The sequence below is a fragment of the Cryptomeria japonica genome, chromosome 10 (genome assembly GCF_030272615.1).
Source record: "Cryptomeria japonica chromosome 10, Sugi_1.0, whole genome shotgun sequence".
In the NCBI taxonomy this organism is placed as follows: domain Eukaryota; kingdom Viridiplantae; phylum Streptophyta; class Pinopsida; order Cupressales; family Cupressaceae; genus Cryptomeria; species Cryptomeria japonica.
Window position 1 is genome coordinate 156,568,043 of NC_081414.1, and position 18,091 is coordinate 156,586,133.

Here is an 18,091-nt window from a genome sequence, read left to right on the forward strand (position 1 = left end):
CCGGTCTTTCAGTGAGGGACAGGAGCGAATTTTGCTCTCTAGGCCAAATCGTTACAATTTTCATCAAAAAATGTCTTGGCTAAGGAAGATATCATCTTACTTCATGCTATGAATAAAAGTTAATGTCCAAAAAAGGTCTAAAATTGTGCATATAAAGAAAAGCGCTCTGGTCCTTCAGTGAGGGACAGGAGCGAATTTGACCTTCTAGGCAAAAACTTCATCATTTCATTGTTTTTGATCAAGTCTGGATGCTCTATCATGCTCATTTCGTCCTTCACCATGCTTTTGATGTCTCAATTTAACCAAACAAGGCCAGGAATGGCTCAAATAAGTATTTTCGCCTTGGTCCCTTGGTGAGGGACAGGAGCGCTTCGCCTTGGTCCTCCTGGGAGGGACAGGAGCGAAATTCGCTCTGGATCCTCAGTGAAGAACAGGAGCGAAATTTGACTTTTTGAACTCTCTATCAGGATAATTTTTATGGAATATAACATTTAAGTATAAGAAAGAAGTCTTTCTTATAATTGAAGTTATATTCCATATATACTTTCAGGATGTTTGAGAGTGGTTTCAGACCTCCAGGAGTTATATTGCAAAATCTAGTTTTTGGAGGTTTTTTCAGTTTCCAGACTTAGCCAAATTTCAGGATCAGGACTTCAGACTTAGTCAAATTTCAGGACATTCCAGACTCAGCCAAATTTCAGGATCAAGACATCACTCAAGCCGGACTTGCTATCCATGTGATCCCCTTGGCGACACTCAAAATGCAAAGGCTAACTGACAAAACCCTAAAAAACCTAAAAAGACAAACCCTAAAAGCAAAAAAGCAAGGGTCCCCATTTGCAATGGGGCGATGTGTGAAAACGTCACAACACTGACCCTTCCAGAGGGTTCAGGGCGAAATTCACAAAAATGTCCTTTTTCTTCCAAATTTGTGCTAGGCCAAGACAGTGATCAAGGTGGATTGGGCTTAAAGATTGCCACAAGCATGCGTTAGAGGGGATTGTGAGTAAAAGAAGTGAGTATTTTGAGCTAAGGGAAGAAATTCGCTCCTGACCCTTCCTAAGGGTCTAGGGCGAAATTCTCAATTTTACCTAACTTGCTCATGATGAAGGTCAAGACATGGATTCCTAGGCTTTAGACAAGAGAAAGATAGCATATGCTTGTCTTGGAGGCATTTTGAACCAATAAAATGATGGAATTTGAGCTTAAACGATAATTTCGCTCCTGACCCTTCCAGATGGTCCAGGGCGAAAATCCCAAGTAGGTCCTATCCTTGGCCAGGGTCCAGGGCAAAATTTTATGGGGCCTGTCCCTGGGAAGGATTTCAAGCGAACTTCATTTTGATAACTCTTATTGATGATTTAAGGTAGAAAATGCTATGTTAAATGAATTTATTATGTATCCTTAATCATCTTTTGGTTTATTTTGCAGATAGAAGAAGACCTAGCCAGGGCAAGGATGACCTCTTCCAGTCCATCCTCATCAAGGACGTCCACAGGCAAAGGGGAAGACTCAAGGTGCTTTGAAGCATTGGAAGACTAGGAGTGTTCAAGGAGTTCAAGTTAGCCTTAAAACTTCATTTTTTCACAAGATGACAAAGAAAGGGCTTTGCCAACACTTCCAGGTGGAGGTGTGCTACCGGAGAAGAAAGACTTGACAATAAGGAAGCCCGATCAAACAAAGGAAGTACATCATTCATCATGCCAAAAGACAGAAGAGGATCAACCAAGTCACAAGCATTAGACAAGGTGGCATCCCAATCATCATTCTTCTAGTCAGATTGATCCACCTCAGCATGATCAAATTCAATGTACCTAATTTGCCAGAGGCAACACAAACTTCGATGTACCTACCCCTGCTTCCTATTGGTCCTCACTTCTGAAATGTAATTTTCTAATTGGCTAAGGAAGTTTGTTGTAACAAACCCTAATTAGGGTTTCTATCTTGTAATCCTAGCCATTGGTTCTAAGTCAATCAGAGCTATCAATTTGTAAAGGGTTCTCTATATAAAGCCCTAGCTCCTCATTTGTAAAGGTTAATAGTGGGTTAATAGATAATAGTCAGAGATTGATTAATAGAGAATAGGTAGTAGGATAGCAAATAGAATAGCAATTAGAGTAGATTAGGAAGAGAAGGCAAGAAATTGTTGCCTTGATTGTAAATGAACCCCCTTTTCATTGAAGATACGGTGAAATGTGTCGTTTCTTTGCAATATGTGTAGTACCCCTCCTCGATCAGCCTCTTTTGTATGTTTTGAGTTACTTCAGTGACTGTTTGAACATTATTGTATTTTGATTCGGATATTATGCGATGTTATTTCATGCTTTATCTGGATTTATGGTATATGATTTCATGCAGTATCTCAGTGCTTATGAATAATGTTATTTTATGGATCTTTATCATGGACTGACACTTTTCCCTTATATTGCGATGCGTTATTTATATGTCGTGTGTTTGCAAGTGTATTGGGATGCGAGGGGATGATTTTCCTTCACTCACTCCGATGAGACAGGGAACGTCACGATTCTCCTTCATCGGTGTGTGTGTTGTCTGTATATATATATATATATATATATATATATTGGTCTATATGCACGTGTGGTTCTTTGGTGCAGGACATTGTAGGTACTAGTACCGGGTAAGTACAGGGTATTGACTCCACCTAGTTTCACAAGTCTGAGCATGCCTGATATATCTGATGGGAGTGGAGGAGATAGTTGTGGTACCCCATCTTGACCCGCAGTTACACTCGTGTGAGTGTTGTCAGTCGGTTGTCTTTCCCGTTTGGCTAGTAAGCGAGTCATAGTGTCTGGTTTGGTCATTTGTGAGTCGTCATTTGATCGTCCCTTGTTTTGCGTGCTTCCGTTTATTTAAATAGTTATTTAACTTAAATGGATAATGCTATCTCATGTTGGCGTAATTAGTTGATTATTATGCTCTGTGATCATTGATTTATTAAATTGATGAATTGCTAGATTAAATAGTTAAATGGCTTAATGTATTGTGTAAAGTTGCATTGATATTTTTGTGAATTAAATAAATTGCCTAGCCATTTAAAAAGGTTAAATGCTTATGTTGAAGGAAGTATTTATGGAAAAAGAAATAAATAAAAGCTTCCCTTTTTACTTTTCCATTTGGCCTTTTTTAATTTAATCATTGGAAAGAATTATTATTTTGGGGGAAGAAATAAATCTGATTGCCTTTTAGTTTTAAAATATTTAAATTTGATTGGATGTAAACTTTAACCTATAAGCTTAGGTTAAAAGATATTTTTGGGCATCCATTCTGGGGGGATTCACTGCAGGAGAAGAAGAGGAATTTTAAGAGAAGAAAATAATTCTGGAAATCTTCCTGGAAGAGCTAGAGATTCGACCTGGGTTGTAAAACTGGTGTTCCTTCATTCCCTTACTTGCCTTTGCTTCAGGTTGGATAATCTATTCTGATGTTTTGATTTGATTTTGTATATTTCAGTTTTCTTCCTACGTGATTGGAAAATGCAATTTGCCTGTAGATTCTTTTTGGAATGTTGAAATGGAAGAAAGATTGCCTGATATAGTTGATTTTGTGATGCTATTAGCATATGGTTGCATTCAGGAAAGGAATTGTTCATTTCTTCTTTGTTGTGTGTTATTTGTTCATAGCAAACAACTTCTTGATTTACCTCTTCTTTTGAAAGAAAGAATTTTAGATTGGGTTTGTTGTGTGCGTCCTTGTTTCTTACTGTCAAGAATTGGCAAGTTATTCTTTCCAGTGTGTTTATTTCACCATCTACCTTGCTGGTAAACTTTTCCTTGAAATTTTGGAAATTGGCACTGTATGTGTGTGCCCGTGAAATAATTATGGAAATGGAATGTTCTTTGTGGTTATTGTTTTTGTGGCTTTTTGGTTTTAGATTGCCTTGGAGGCATGTGTTTTTGTTTGTTTCGTAGACTTTACCGCTCCTGTGATGGGCTTGCCTCATCACGTGGGTCGGTAGTGTTTGCTACCCGCAGGTAGCAGAACTACCGGTTGGCAGCACCACTACGCAATAGCAGTGCTACCGGTCGGTAGGACTGCCACTGGTTGGTAGCAGCACTACCAATCGGTAGGACTGCTATCGGTTGGTAGCGACTGCTACCAGTGGTAGCGACACTACCGATCGGTGGTACCGCTACCGATTGGTAGCAGTGCTACCGGTCAGCAGTGGCTGTTACCGGCGATAGCAACACTACCGGTCGGCAGTGGCTGTTACCGGCAGTAGCAACACTACCGGCAGGTAGTGTCTGTTGCCTCACTACTGCAGGTTGGCTTTTGCCAGCGCTTGACCATGTGCCTTACCGATGCAAACCAATATGTGTTATAAAATTAATTTAATTTTATTAAGTGAACATGTTGATGTGGTTGTTTTATGTTAAGCATAAATGGTGATTTTTCATGTGATTTTTATTATATGGTTAATAAATTTATCAATGGAAATCAAGGCATGAATTAGAGATTCAAATTGGTAGATTTGGATATATTCTGGAAATGAATTAAATGCCTGTTAGGAATTCATGTTATAACCAGTTGAATGTTTAATGTGGATTTCATTCCTGATGAAATATTGATTTGGAAATTGATTAGATGTGACTGCTGCAAGAGTGTTTTATTTCATTTTTCAATCAATGAGGTTGCAAGTGTATTATGTGTTGCTTTGGTCTATGGCTCAATCGTCCTGTGGAGGCGTATTTGGTACCTTTGACCAGAGATATATGTTGGCTTCGTTGTCTTAACCATGTAGTGTCTTTGCCTTATGGTTAGCCAAGAGTCAGTATGTCCTTGTTGACCACTTGTTTCTAATAGTGGTGTTATGGCTGTCTGCTTCGCCATAGGGTCCTCAGGGAGTGACCATGTTTGTTTAGTGTCCTTTGAGAGAGTGGCTTTTGCTTGGGGGTTGCGCCCAAAGTGGTAGGCATTACGACCCAGTGAAAGTTAGATAATAACTGGTAATCTAATGAATTGATTAGGTGGGTAGTATCATAACATTAATAAAGATAATTGTACCTCGTGCATAGGTGAGTGCTAGTACAGGGCTCATAATGTTGCGAGAAGGCTTTGGCAAACCAACCACCTTGTCTTCACGAAAGGCTAGTAGGGTCCGCATGAGACTTAGTTGGAACCGGAGGTTCGGGAGAGGTTACCAGGACAATGAGCTGGGACCTATGGAGGTTGTACCATGGTATCCATCTTAAGCTATGCGATGACACTCTCTGATTTGGTTCACTTGTGTGTTTGTGATGTTGAGTCACCCGGATTTTGTGGGGTCATTTTGTGCTGTCATGGAGTCGTATTGTTTTGTCAACCATGTCATGCTTATGCTTGCTTGAGGGTCCTCAGCTATCTCCTAGCATGGTGGAGTGATTCCATTTGGGAATTACATGGTCGGGTGGTAGTGCCACTTCCCATCGGATGTTCGGATTTGTACCTCCATGCGAGGATTGGCTTCGCAGGTGTTCTTGTGGTTCGTGACTCATGCTTCATCTCTTGATTGAAGATTATTGTTATTTGTAGACCTATGTGATCATTGTATCATTGATCTTATGTAACCTTGTAACTGGATGAGATCTATCCTTATGTGTTTATTGAGAAGCTATGTATTGGAAGAGCAATGTAATCCTATATTGGGATGTTTTTATCAATTTCCTTGATGATGTTAGTAAATGCTTATTGAAGTGGAAATTATATTGTATCCTTTCAATCTTTCTTTGAAGAATTTTTTTTGGCTTATGGCTTCTTGTGATCATTGAGTTAATGATGCATATGTGGATTTATATTTTTGTGGAATTTATTCTTGAAGTTAATTCTTCATTGGTAACCCTTAAGGAATTCTAATGAAGTCTTCCGCTTGTGTTATCGTGCATGTTGTGTAAATGCACTTATGATGTTTATACTTTTAAAAAGAAAAAAATTGTTTCACCCTTGTTGTAGGTTTTTCTTTGGGGTTCCTGGCCGGGCACTACAATATGCATGGTCTCTTGTTGAATCTTCATTGTAGATGATAAATGATTAGATGGAATGAAAGAATTTATTGAATGCACTCGCATGGAATCCCCCTAGTCCAAACCACTAGCCTCTTGCTAACTGTAAGTTAATCTCAAGTCGTTACACGTCTATTGTTCATGCATTAACTTGAATGATGATCAGTATCTGATGGTATCTGATTTGAATATATTTGAAGCATCCCTCAGAAGATCGCACTGAGTTGGTGTCGGATTGTTCAAGCCTGATGATGAGACCCAGCCCAGTAGGACTCCACCTAGTTGTTCATCCATCTTCTTGCATTCTAGGTCTTAGAGTAGACTCTCTAAACTCTATACCTTTTGCCATTTCTTTATCTTCCAACCAGTCGATAGGACTTGAGTTCCAGTAAATCAAATGCTCGGGCAGTCAAATGTAAGTCCCCTTGTAATTCCAGCAAAATCACATCATACCACGAAGAGCTTATCCACATGTAGAGACCCTACATACAAGAACCTTGGAGTTGCCTCAATTGATCCTTCGGCGAGATCTTTAGCAGTCAAGAAACTTTGTTCAAGAGAGGATAAGGTACCTTTAGGTATTTTATTTTGTGTTCGCATGTGCACGAAAAACACATCAACAGTACCCAAACCAGATGGTGGGGCCAGTAGCCACAAGCCCACAAGGGGGTTCACCTATGAGTGGCACTCTGGTGGGATGAAAACCTCACCCTTAACACCAGAGGGTGTCATTCATTAACAGTTCATAATTTTCACATAGTGGTCACTTAACTTTGGTATCAGAGCCAAAGTCTCAAGGTCAAGCCCTACAAAGTATGTTGGGCTTGTGATACCCCTAGCTAAAACTCAATAGTGATTCCTCTATCATGCTAATGGGCGTGTATTGAACCAAATGATGGGGCCAACAACTAGGTGTCCACAAGGAGATTCGCTTGCATCAACACTCTAGCAAGACAAAAACCTCACCCTTAAAACCAATGGACACCATTCATTAATAGTTCAAGATTTTAACATACTTGTCACTTAGCATGGTATCAAAGCCAAAGTCTCGAGATCAAGCTCTACAGAGCTTGAAGGACCTATAATGCCCCTAGCTAAGCCTTGATTGACATTCCTTTGTCATTCAAGCAAACGGATTCCCGAACCAAATGGTGCGACCAACACCCACGTGTCGACGAGGGGGTTCACCTACATTAGTGCTTTGGTAGGACAAAAATGTCACCCTTAACACTAGTGGGCACCATTTACTAATAGTCTAGACTTTCAGCATAGTGGTCACTTAGCTTGATATCAAAGTTAAGGCTTAAGATTACGCCCTACAAAGTGTGGTGGGCTTATGATGCCCTTGGCTAAACCCAACTAGCATTCCTCTATCATGCTAGTCGACGTGTAACCGAACTAGATGGTGGGGCCAAACCACACGTCCACAAAGGGGGTCGCCTACATTGGTGCTCTGGTGGGATGAAAACCTTACCCTTAATGCTAATGGGCACCATTCACTAACAATTTGAGCTTTTGGCATAGCAATCGCTTAGTTTAGTATTATAGCCAAGGTCTCAAGGTCAAGCCCTGTGGAGCATGGTGGGCAAGTAATGCCCCTAGCTAAAACCCAATAAATGTTCCTCTATCATATCACAAGTGTGTACCCAAACCAAATGGTGGGGCGAACAAACATGTGTTGATGAGGAATTCACCTGCATTGGCACTCTGGTGGGACAAAAATCCTCATCCTTAACGCCAATGGGTGCCATTCACTAACAATCCAAGCTTTTGACTCTAATACCAAGCTAAGCAATCACTACACCAAAAGCTCGGAGTGTTAGTGAATTGCAGCCACCAACATTAAGGGTGAGGTTTTTGTCCCACCAAAGTGTCACCACAGGTGAACCCCTCATGGACATGTACTTGTTGGCCCGACCACCTAGTTCAGGTACATGCCCGCTAGCACAACAAAGGAACATCTACCATGGTTTAGCTAAGGACATCACAAGCCCACCACACTTTGCAAGGTTCAACCTTAAGACCTTGGCTCTGATACCAAGCTAAGCGAATACCGTGCCAAAAGCCCGGACTATTGTGAAGGGCACCTACCAATATTAAGAGTGAGGTTTTCATGCCACCAAAGCACCACTGCTAGTGAACCCCCTCATGGACATATGGCTGCTGGCCCCACCATCTGTTTTGGGTACAGACCTACCAACACAACAGAGGAAAATTAAAAATATGCCAAGGTTTAGCTAGGGGCATCGCATTCTCATGCATTGCACCTGTTCTGAACTAATGCTACAAAAACTCTCAAGTCACTTGTCACATTGCTGCAAGTTAACTAGAAACAATTCAGAACAGACACAGCACTGCTAGAGATAAGCTTCCAGCCATAGAGAATACCTGCAGCACTGCTGCAGGACAGCTTGTAGCCAAGCAGAACACCTGCAGAATCACTGCGTGTCAGCATGCAACACCAAAATGCCCATTGCACCACTACAGGTAATTCAGCAATACATACACCTGCCTGTTCCGTTATAACTCATCCAATTTATGGATCAACTAGAGCCCTCACAAAGCATAAAGGACTTAATGTTGCAAACTTTGGGTAAAATGACAGTGGACTAAAAACAAGACGACTTGCTTCAACATCACATATATAAAGAAGCATGTAATTTGTATGGGATGATATCCATTTGAAGATGAAGAATCATCCCAACTGTTATGGGATAAGGATCTCCAACACAATCATAAATAAGTTCAACAGGATGTTTTCAAAGCTAGCATCAATGACTAATATCACTGTGGAATACCTGCAATTGAGTGAAAAGCTTTGGGTCATTAATGGTCACTTGGCTTAATTAAGTGCAACAATTGCAAGGAACTAATACCAAAATTGGATGGGAATCCAGCTTGTCAAATGAGCCTTGTCCTTTTGTCAGGTGAAAAGTGTCAAACTCCAAGGAAACTTGTCGTTCAGGAACTGTCAGGTAGAACGTAACATACACGAGATGCACTGAAAATTGAACCTGGAAACCATTGAAAAATCTGACCGCTGCCAGACCACAGCCCCGCCAATAAATAGAGAAGTTACAACAATGTATATTAGATGTTTTGATGAATGGCACACACTCTTCTAAAAGAAATGTGCTGATCCACATAAAATCCCATGTGGATAAGTGTCCTAATTCTTTCATTTGCCAACATAAATAGACAAGAATGTGGAACAAAATCCCAACAATATTGTACTGATATTGCATCCTTTAGAAATCATCTCAAGGCAAGGAAACCAACCGTTCAGTAAGGGAAATGACAAAACTAGCGTGACTGCAACCATACAGAAAACTTATCACTGGACAAATCTGATGAATTGGCTGGGTCTAGGTTTAATCCCATTTTTCTTTAAAGACGCCAGAATTTTTAAGATAAAATAAAAGAGTCTGGCAATTCTATATTTCAATGATTATTTCCCAGTAATTCATTGATTTTCAATTTTCGTAAATTGGAGTTTACCTCAATCAAAATCCTGTCGAATGGAAATGATATTAAGTGACAAATCATCCGCTCTTTTATACTATTCAAATCCTAAGAGACATGTTAAGCGTTGAAACTGGGTAATTTACCAGATACACCTTTGGGAGCAGCATACCCCGATGGCCTATGTTGGGTGCAAGTCTGACTTTGAAAGAAGAAATACTGCCTGATCGTGGCATTTGAAACGAAGATTACTCTGCAAGTGCAATTTACCAACAACAAAAAATTCAACCAACATCATGTAGCTAATCCTGCTCAACAAACACCAACAGCCTGCTTGGGCAATCCCAAAATTCAATAGCACATCGATTTATCCGTACAAACTCGGTTCATGATACCGAGTTTGTATATTTTGGGAAATCCAAATTTTCGAGTTAAATTTTAATTATTAATTTATTTTCGACCAAAATCATTACAACAAGCAACAAAATCGAAAAAACAATTTGGGTACACACCTTTTAATAGACCGAACAAGATCGGCTGCAGAGGGATGTCGCATACGCTCAAGGAAGTCATGGAAAGTGAGCGGAGCCGTAGCAGCATTGAACATGTCTACATTCTCCATTTGTGCCCTTCAATTTTAGGGCACCATCCAAATATCAAAAACACAGTGGGAAAAACCAAAAAATGAGTGATGACTCTAATCCAGATTAGACAATCTGCACTGGTGTTTTCCAGTAGTGAGTTTCAGTGTGGATTTTTTTCAGTATATTTCACTCATCTTCCTTGCAACTTCTTGTCATCAATGTTCGGTAAAGTTATTAAATAATTTTTATTTTATTTTTGCCAAGAAAAAATGGGATTATTTTACTTGTTCGTTCTCTTCAGAAAGTCATCGAGTGGATTAATCAACGAATTTATAAGTTGTCCCATATTTTGGATTGCTTGATGGCGAGCATCGTGGCCTGCCTTGAAATTATCGTTGCACCTTTAAGTTTCAAGGTGTATGTCGATAGATATATTAACAATATTTATATTGCAAACAAAAAAATATTATTAGTGAACTGATAGAACATATATGTAATATAATTAATAAAAAAATAGTAATCTTTTAATTTGAGAAATAATTATCTTATATTTATAATTTCTATTTTTATCATGTAATTTTAAATAAGTTGAAGAAAATAATTTTCGGTTATAGATATTTTAGTCAAACAATTTAAATTTTGTTTCTTGTGATGATCAATCATATTGAACTTCTTATAAGAGTCTAACAATTATTAGGAAACTCAAATTCATCCAAATCCAAGGGAACACTCCACCTATATTATCATTGGAAGCATATATACAGAGTAGATTTCTAAGGTATGCTTATTTAGTAAAATGTAAACTATTCATGATAGTGAAAGGGGTCTTCATCTTTAGTAATGGCATGTTTTGCTAATCCTAGTGCTACCCTAAGAATTGATTCTACATTCCCATCAGTTTAGAGATGTTGCATTGCTAGGTAGAGGAAATCATATCAAGTATTTATAAGAAATTTGTGTGTTTTCAAATGGAGTGACCAAAATAAAAATAAAAAATGTGTTATCTTATAACAAGAATACAATTGGTTACTAAATTCTCTAACCACAAGGAATATAAAGTGCAAAAACTTAAGTGATGATTATGTTAAGAGTAAAGGCAACCCTAATTGAGATCATCAAACCAATTTTATTTACATGTTGAAGAACTTATGGGAATGATAGAACACAAACAAGCAACTACATGGCTTCCACGATAATAGACATCATCGAATATAGAAAACTTTAATAATAAGAAAGGCTAAAATTTGTTGAGAGAAGACAATCAAAAACTCATGATAGCAAATGCAACTCACTAAACATATACTAAGACTTTTTATTTGAACATAAACTTTTCTCAACAAATACCTTTGAGAAGTCTCAATCTGCCAACTTGTTAAAAGTCTTATTATACCTTAATACAACCTAGATCTAGGGAATCACACAATACACCTATACACAAATGGAAACTATAAATGCTAAACTTGAATAATTTTATTAATCCTCAAGTATAGCAAAACACAACATGCTCATAGTACTATAATGAGCTATAGTAATTTTATTAATTTCCTATTGCAACACACAAATTACTTACAATAATATATCAAGCTATAGTAATTTTATTAGTTTCCTATTGCAACATATTGTTAAAGTTGTGAAATACAACCTCACAAAACCCAGTAAACACCTGTTTGCAAATAACCTGTCACAACAATGGAAGATTCACACAAAACACAAAAGTTGCTTTGAAACCCTAGAGCAAAAATATGCAATAATAATCAGATAAAGAATTACAAAAGGGATCAATCCTTATAAAAGGAGATCAAAACCTAAAAAAAAAAACCCTAAAAGCATTTAATAATTAATTATTAATGGACCTAAGTTTAGCTTCCTAAATTTAGCTTAAGTGAAAATAAAGTAAAAGGTGACTTAATTAATAAATCAATATGATTTAATTAATTAAGTAAAGAACCTTATTACTCCAACACCCCCCCCCCCTTAAGATGAACTTAGGGAGAAGCTGAAAAAACTAAAGACTAGATGCATGAAAGCCAAAAATGGGTCCCGAAAACAAAGCCTGATGAGGTACCCATGTATAATGAAATCTTTGTAAAATGGAGAAAAAGGAGAAAACCTAGTGGGAAAAAAACTCCTCTCCTAAAAGAGATGAAAGCATACTAAAAAAAACATGAACGAAGGAAGGCCTCACAAAGACCCCCCAAGGAAAACTTCCTTCACCCTGAGCATAGAGCGCAACTGAAGATAGTGCGGTGATGCCAAAGGTTTCGTGAAGATGTCAGCAACCCACTCCTCTATAGGAATGTACTCCAAGGTGAGTGAACCATCCTGAATCAACTTCCTAATGAAGTGCATGTGGATCTTAATGTGCTTCATTTGTTGATTCTCCACTGGATTGTGGGAAATGTGTATAGCACTCTAATTGTCGCACCAAAGAAGTGTGGGACTATCAAGAGGAAAACCAAACTCTATCATCAACTGTCAAAGCCATAAAATCTCTTGGCTTGCTAACACTGTTGCTCAGTACTCAGCCTTTGTAGATGATAATGCAATAGCAAATTTCTTCTTGCAAGACCATGTGATAGGACCAGAACCAAGGCAGAAAACAAAGCTAGAAGTAGACTTCTGATCATCGACATCACTAGCCCAATTTGAGTCAGTGAAGCCAACTATGTGAGGAGCGTCTGATGTGTAATGAATTCCATACTGTGAAGTGCCCTGAATTTACCTCAAAATATGTTTGGTAGCTTGACAATGGCTCTCATGTGGATCATGTGAGAACTTAGAGACAAGGGCAACTGCAAAGAAAAGATCAAGACGCGAATGGGTCAGGTACAACAAACTGCCAACCAACTGCCTCTATAATATAGAATCTACTAAAGGAGTAGAGAAAGTGGAGGACAGAACAACACCCGACTGAAATGGTGTGGGGGAAGGCTTGCAATCAAGAATGCCAAATCTCTAGAGCATATCAAGAGCATACTTCTGCTAATATATGGAAATCTCATCTGAAGACTGAACAACCTGTAGACCAAGGAAATAGTGCAGAAGATCGAGATTTGTCATCTCAAACTGCTCCATCAAAGCTCTCTGAACATTCTGAATCATAGAGGATGAGCTACCCATAATAATGAGATCATCAATATATAGCACAAGAATCAAAATATCACCCTGTAGATAATGAATGTAAACCGTGGGATCGAAATGACAACGTGCAAAGTGAGAGGAGAGCAAAAAAGAGTCCATCTTCTCATACCAAGCCCGAGGGGCTTGTTTGAGACCATATAAAGAACATTTAAGTCTGCAAACCAAAGAAGTGTCCTACACAAATCCTTGAGGCTGCTCTATATAGATCTCCTCATGCAAGTCTCCATGCAATAAAGCGCTCTTCACATCCATCTGAAAAATTGGCCATCCCTATGAAGCTGCTAGTGATAGTACAAAGCGAATGGAATTCATCTCGACGATAGGAGAAAAGGTCTTGAAGTAATCAATACCCTCAACCTAAGAAAACCCCTTCACAACAAGACGTGCTTTGTACTTATCTATTGAACCATCTGCAACATACTTGGTACGGTACACCCACTTGCACCAAACCAACTTTCTTCCCTTAGGAAGAGAACAAAGATCCCAAGTATGATTTTTCATCAAAGAAGAATACTCCTCATCCATAGCCCTATCCCACTTAGGTTGGCTTGTCGCCTCTAAAAACCTGTGAGGATCATCCGAAATGGCATGGCTCAAGAGACTAGCACCTGAAGTATGTGATCATGTACGACGGGCATCTGAAGGGTCACCTGTCATAGATCCAACTGCCTCTACAGTAAAGTGGGCCCACTTGGGTAAATACAGTGGATCTGGTGGTGGGGGGGAATGTGGATCGACATTTGCATCATCCTCAAGAGATAAAGAATCCTCAAGAGATGGAGAGGGAGGAGTAGGTAATGAGGGAGAAGTCAATGAAGGAGAATTTGTCAAAGGAAAGTGCTCATCAAACTGGACACCCTGTCAAAACAAGACCTCTTGTGAATCAGGATCAAACAACGTGTACACCTTAACATCCTCACAGTAGCCAACAAATATGAGTGGTTGGCTCTTCCTCTCCGTGGATTTCCTCTTAGCATCGGGAATAAATGCCCAAGCCTCATAGGCAAATATTCAAAATGTAGAAACATCGATCTTGACATGGGTCCAAGCCTCCTCAAGAGTCATATGTCGTAATGCCTTATGAGGCATCTGATTTTGAATATAAGTGGTACAATTTACTACCTCAGCCCAAAAAAAAGAATCTATAGACCGTGACTGAATCATACAATTGGCCATCTCCTGCAAAGTCTCGTTCTTTCTCTAAGCAACACCATTTTGTTGAGGGGTATAGGGTATTGTAAACTGATGTTGCAAACCATGCCCAGTGAAAAAATATCTGAAGGCTCGATTCACATACTCCCCCTGTTATCTGTGTGTATCCACTTGATAGAAAGTCCAAACCACTTCTCCACAAATGCCTTAAAGATTCAAAATGAATCAAAGACATCAGACTTGTACTTAAGAAAGTACACCCATGTACGTTGGGATAAATCATCAATAAATGTGAGCACATATCTAGCCCCTAAAAAAGGAGTCAAAAATGACATGAGGTCACTATGTACCAACTCCAAGGGTTCCATAGCATGTGGAGCTCTACTCATAGGAAAAGAATCCTGCTGATGTTTTCCAAGTACACAACCTCGACAAACACCAATAGTATAGGAAATATGTGGGAGTCCAATCCCTAGTGCCTGTGTACTCATCTATTGTAGATATTTGTAATTGACATGGCCAAAATGCTCATGCCAAAGTTTTCTCACTGTGTTTTCATGTTCTATGAGAGATGAACCTATACCATTTGTCGTGTAAAATCCATCAAATCTGTATAAGCAGGATGCAAGATCACGAAGGTCTCGAATAACCACATTATATGGTGAGAAATCAATTGTCTTACTAGTGCCAAAGTGGCAAATCTAATAAATAGAAAGGAGGTTTGTCGAAATAGCAAGAACAACAAGGACTTCCTAAAGACAACCACCATCCAAAGGAACAGGACCTGAGCCCATAACAAAAATTTGCGTAGATTCACCAACTACAATGGGTGAAGTGACACAATGGGTAAGTGTGGTCACAAACTCCTGAGTGTGTGTCATATGGTGAGAGGCACCATAATCTAGGATCCAAGTGGATCTTGAAGGTAATGCTCGTGCAGAAAGAGCATGTCCTTTCCATGTGGGTGGGGAACGTGTCTGACGTGAGGTGATGTGATGTTGTTGCATGGCCTCCTCTAAAGCCTCTAATTGTTTCCAACACCTAGAAACTAGATGTCCTTCCTTTCCACAAACTGCAAGGATCATTTGATTTCTTCTTAGTCTTAGAGGAAGACTCACTAGACTTAGAATAATTACCCTGCTTAGGGTTGGATTGTGGTTTTGAAGTAAACTTTAGTGGTGTCTTGGAGGAACTCTCACTGCCCTCTAAGTCTGTCTTCGGCTTCAATTTTTGCTGCTTCTTCCCCTGAGATGGATGAGCTACCAATGCTTGGTTCTTAGAACCTGGGAGAGCATCCAACTATGTCAGGTGGGGCTGCTCTCATGTCAACTAATCATAGAATACCTCAAATGTAGGCATGGTAAATCATGTACCCAAAGCATCCATGGTGCAATAGAAGGTAGAAGACAATATCTGAAAGGAACCTCAAAGCTTAGATAGAGTCAGGTATATACACTCGATATGTGTTTTGGTCTTACCACAACCCTGTAACAATTATTGCAGTAATTTGAATTTCATCAAGAAATCCTCAAAAGATGGAAAAGAATTGAGTGTCAATGTGGTCAATTCTGCCTCAATCTAAAGTTCCCTGAACTAATTAATGGTGCCAAAAAGATCATGGAACTTAGTCCATATAGTCTGAGGAGTTGTGCAACCCTCCAGGTGAAAAAGAAGATTGTCTGTAACATGTAAAGACATGAAACCCATGGCCTCATCCATTTTTTTCTCGTGCTAAAAAAACTCAAAGGGACGTGTCAATAGAGGTTGAACCTCATCCAAAGAGGACCATAACCCCTTAGACATGAGAAGTCTAGTCAGATGTGATGATGTTTATGATTTTAAAACATGTTCAAAGAGAGAGGATTCTGATTTTCAATATGAATATATAAAAAGCAAGAAAAAAACACCCCCCACAACACAAAAACCAAGCCCTAGTACAATTTTAAAATCTGGAAAGCATGGAAAAGAAAAAAACACTTCTGACTATTCTTTATGTACTTGATGAGTATTCTGATGAAATAAGCTACAGATCTGGAAAGAGAATTCCAACACCTTTCCAATGCCTAATCATTTGCAAAAATTGGAGTCTATATGTAAAAGATATGCCCCCGGAAGCACAAAAAAGAAGTTCAAACTTTGACTGGCAATAAATATAGAAAACAACAAAATATGAAAAAAACAAAACCTCCAGGAATCAATCCAACTTGGAAAGAGATTTCTGATGATATACAGTTTGTCGAAAAATTCCTATGTTTGCTCAAGATATGGCAAAAAAAACCCCAACTAAGTCAAACATACCTAAAATTTAGAGTTGGTGGCTCTGTTGGTAGCTCAGCTGGTGGCAGTCGGGCAAAGATGTCTTGGCGGTAGCGGATGAGAGCAGTGCGTGGGTGGAGCGTAGTCTAGCCGAGTGGTGGTGGCTAATGAGCAGAGTGCAAGTGGAGCTCAGTTTGGTCTGGTAGTGGTGGAGGCAAATGATCAGGCAGTGGCGGTGGAGATCGCCGGTGATTTAAATAAACTGTTGGTGACAACCGTGACTGTCGGCGACGCAATGAGTCACCGGTGGCGGAAAAGTAACCGCTAATTAATCATTGTGGTTTCCCTTAGACTACGATGACACAAAAAATCCTTTTTTATTTAATTTTCTCGCCTGCATTGACAGAGTCGTACGATACGGCCTGTACAGCGTCATATGGCCTTTGAACCCCAAATAAAATGCCTCAGAGGTTTTAGATGCCTAAAAATATCTAATTATATATCAAAATTCATGGAATTGGCCTCCTAAATCCAACTGTGAGGTCCTTTTTGCCCAAATTGCTCTGAAAAATAGGTGCCCCCTGGATCAGAAAAAAAGTTGAATCTTCAAACCCTCACAGATTTGGCCCCATGAATCAAAAATTGACAAACAAGAGGTCAATCATGACTATTTTGCATGTGTTGGATTCAATGGTGAGGTCCAAATCAACCCAAATTTCACAGAAGGCCTACTATAGGTAGAATCTCCCAATCAAACAAACAAGAAAGCCTCAAGTTTGAAGCTTTGATACCATGTTAAAGTTGTGAAATACAACCTCACAGAACCCAATGAACACCTGTTTGCAAATAACCTATCACAACAATGGAAGATTCACACAAAACACAAAAGTTGCTTTGAAATCGTAGAGCAAAAATATGCAAAAATAATTAGATAAAGAATTACAAAAGGGATCAATCCTTATAAAAGGAGATCAAAACCTGAAAAAATATAAACCCTAAAAGAAATTAATAATTAATTAATTATTAATGGCCTAATTTTAGCATCCTAAATTTAGCTTAAGTGAAAATAAAGTAAAAGGTGACTTAATTAATAAATCAATATAATTTAATTAATTAAGTAAAGAACCTTATTACTCCAACACATATAACTTACTTACAAAAATATATCAAGATATAGTAGATTGTAGCATCTTATATCACCCATCTCCTTCTTTCTTTGGGGATACTTAGCTAAGCCTTCATCTTAATCCTCTCCAAATTCTCCAATGAATGTTCCCTTTCTTTAACTACACTTGACAGAGTTTCATTCCTCTTTTCTCATTCAATAGGAGTTCAATTTCCCATCTTCTCCTACTATAGATCTCTTCCTCCCTAATGAGTAAAGATATCCTTGACTACTCTATCTAGAATTTCACTAAGAGCTCCCCTTTATTCTATCCAAGAAAATGAAATATATCTCACCACAATAACCCTAACCAAGAAGATGTTATGAATCTTTCC

General features: G+C 38.9%; 1 protein-coding gene across 2 annotated transcripts in view; it reads right to left on the bottom strand.

The window, feature by feature from the left end:
• LOC131057692 (vacuolar protein sorting-associated protein 9A) overlaps positions 1–10,416 on the bottom strand; it is a 169,371-nt gene extending 158,955 nt beyond the window's left edge. Inside the window, exons 1-2 of one of the 2 annotated variants that reach the window (XM_057991840.2) lie at positions 9,971–10,415; positions 9,605–9,711 (exon numbers count right to left, since the gene is read on the bottom strand). Coding sequence is in view for 1 of the 2 variants with exons in the window: in XM_057991839.2 (XP_057847822.1) it covers positions 9,971–10,080 (110 nt within the window). In the remaining variant the exon portion in view is untranslated. Of the gene's footprint in view, positions 1–9,604; positions 9,712–9,970 lie in introns of both variants that reach the window. The other variant, XM_057991839.2, reaches the window with a different exon arrangement.
• Between the last annotated feature and the right edge of the window lie 7,675 nt (positions 10,417–18,091).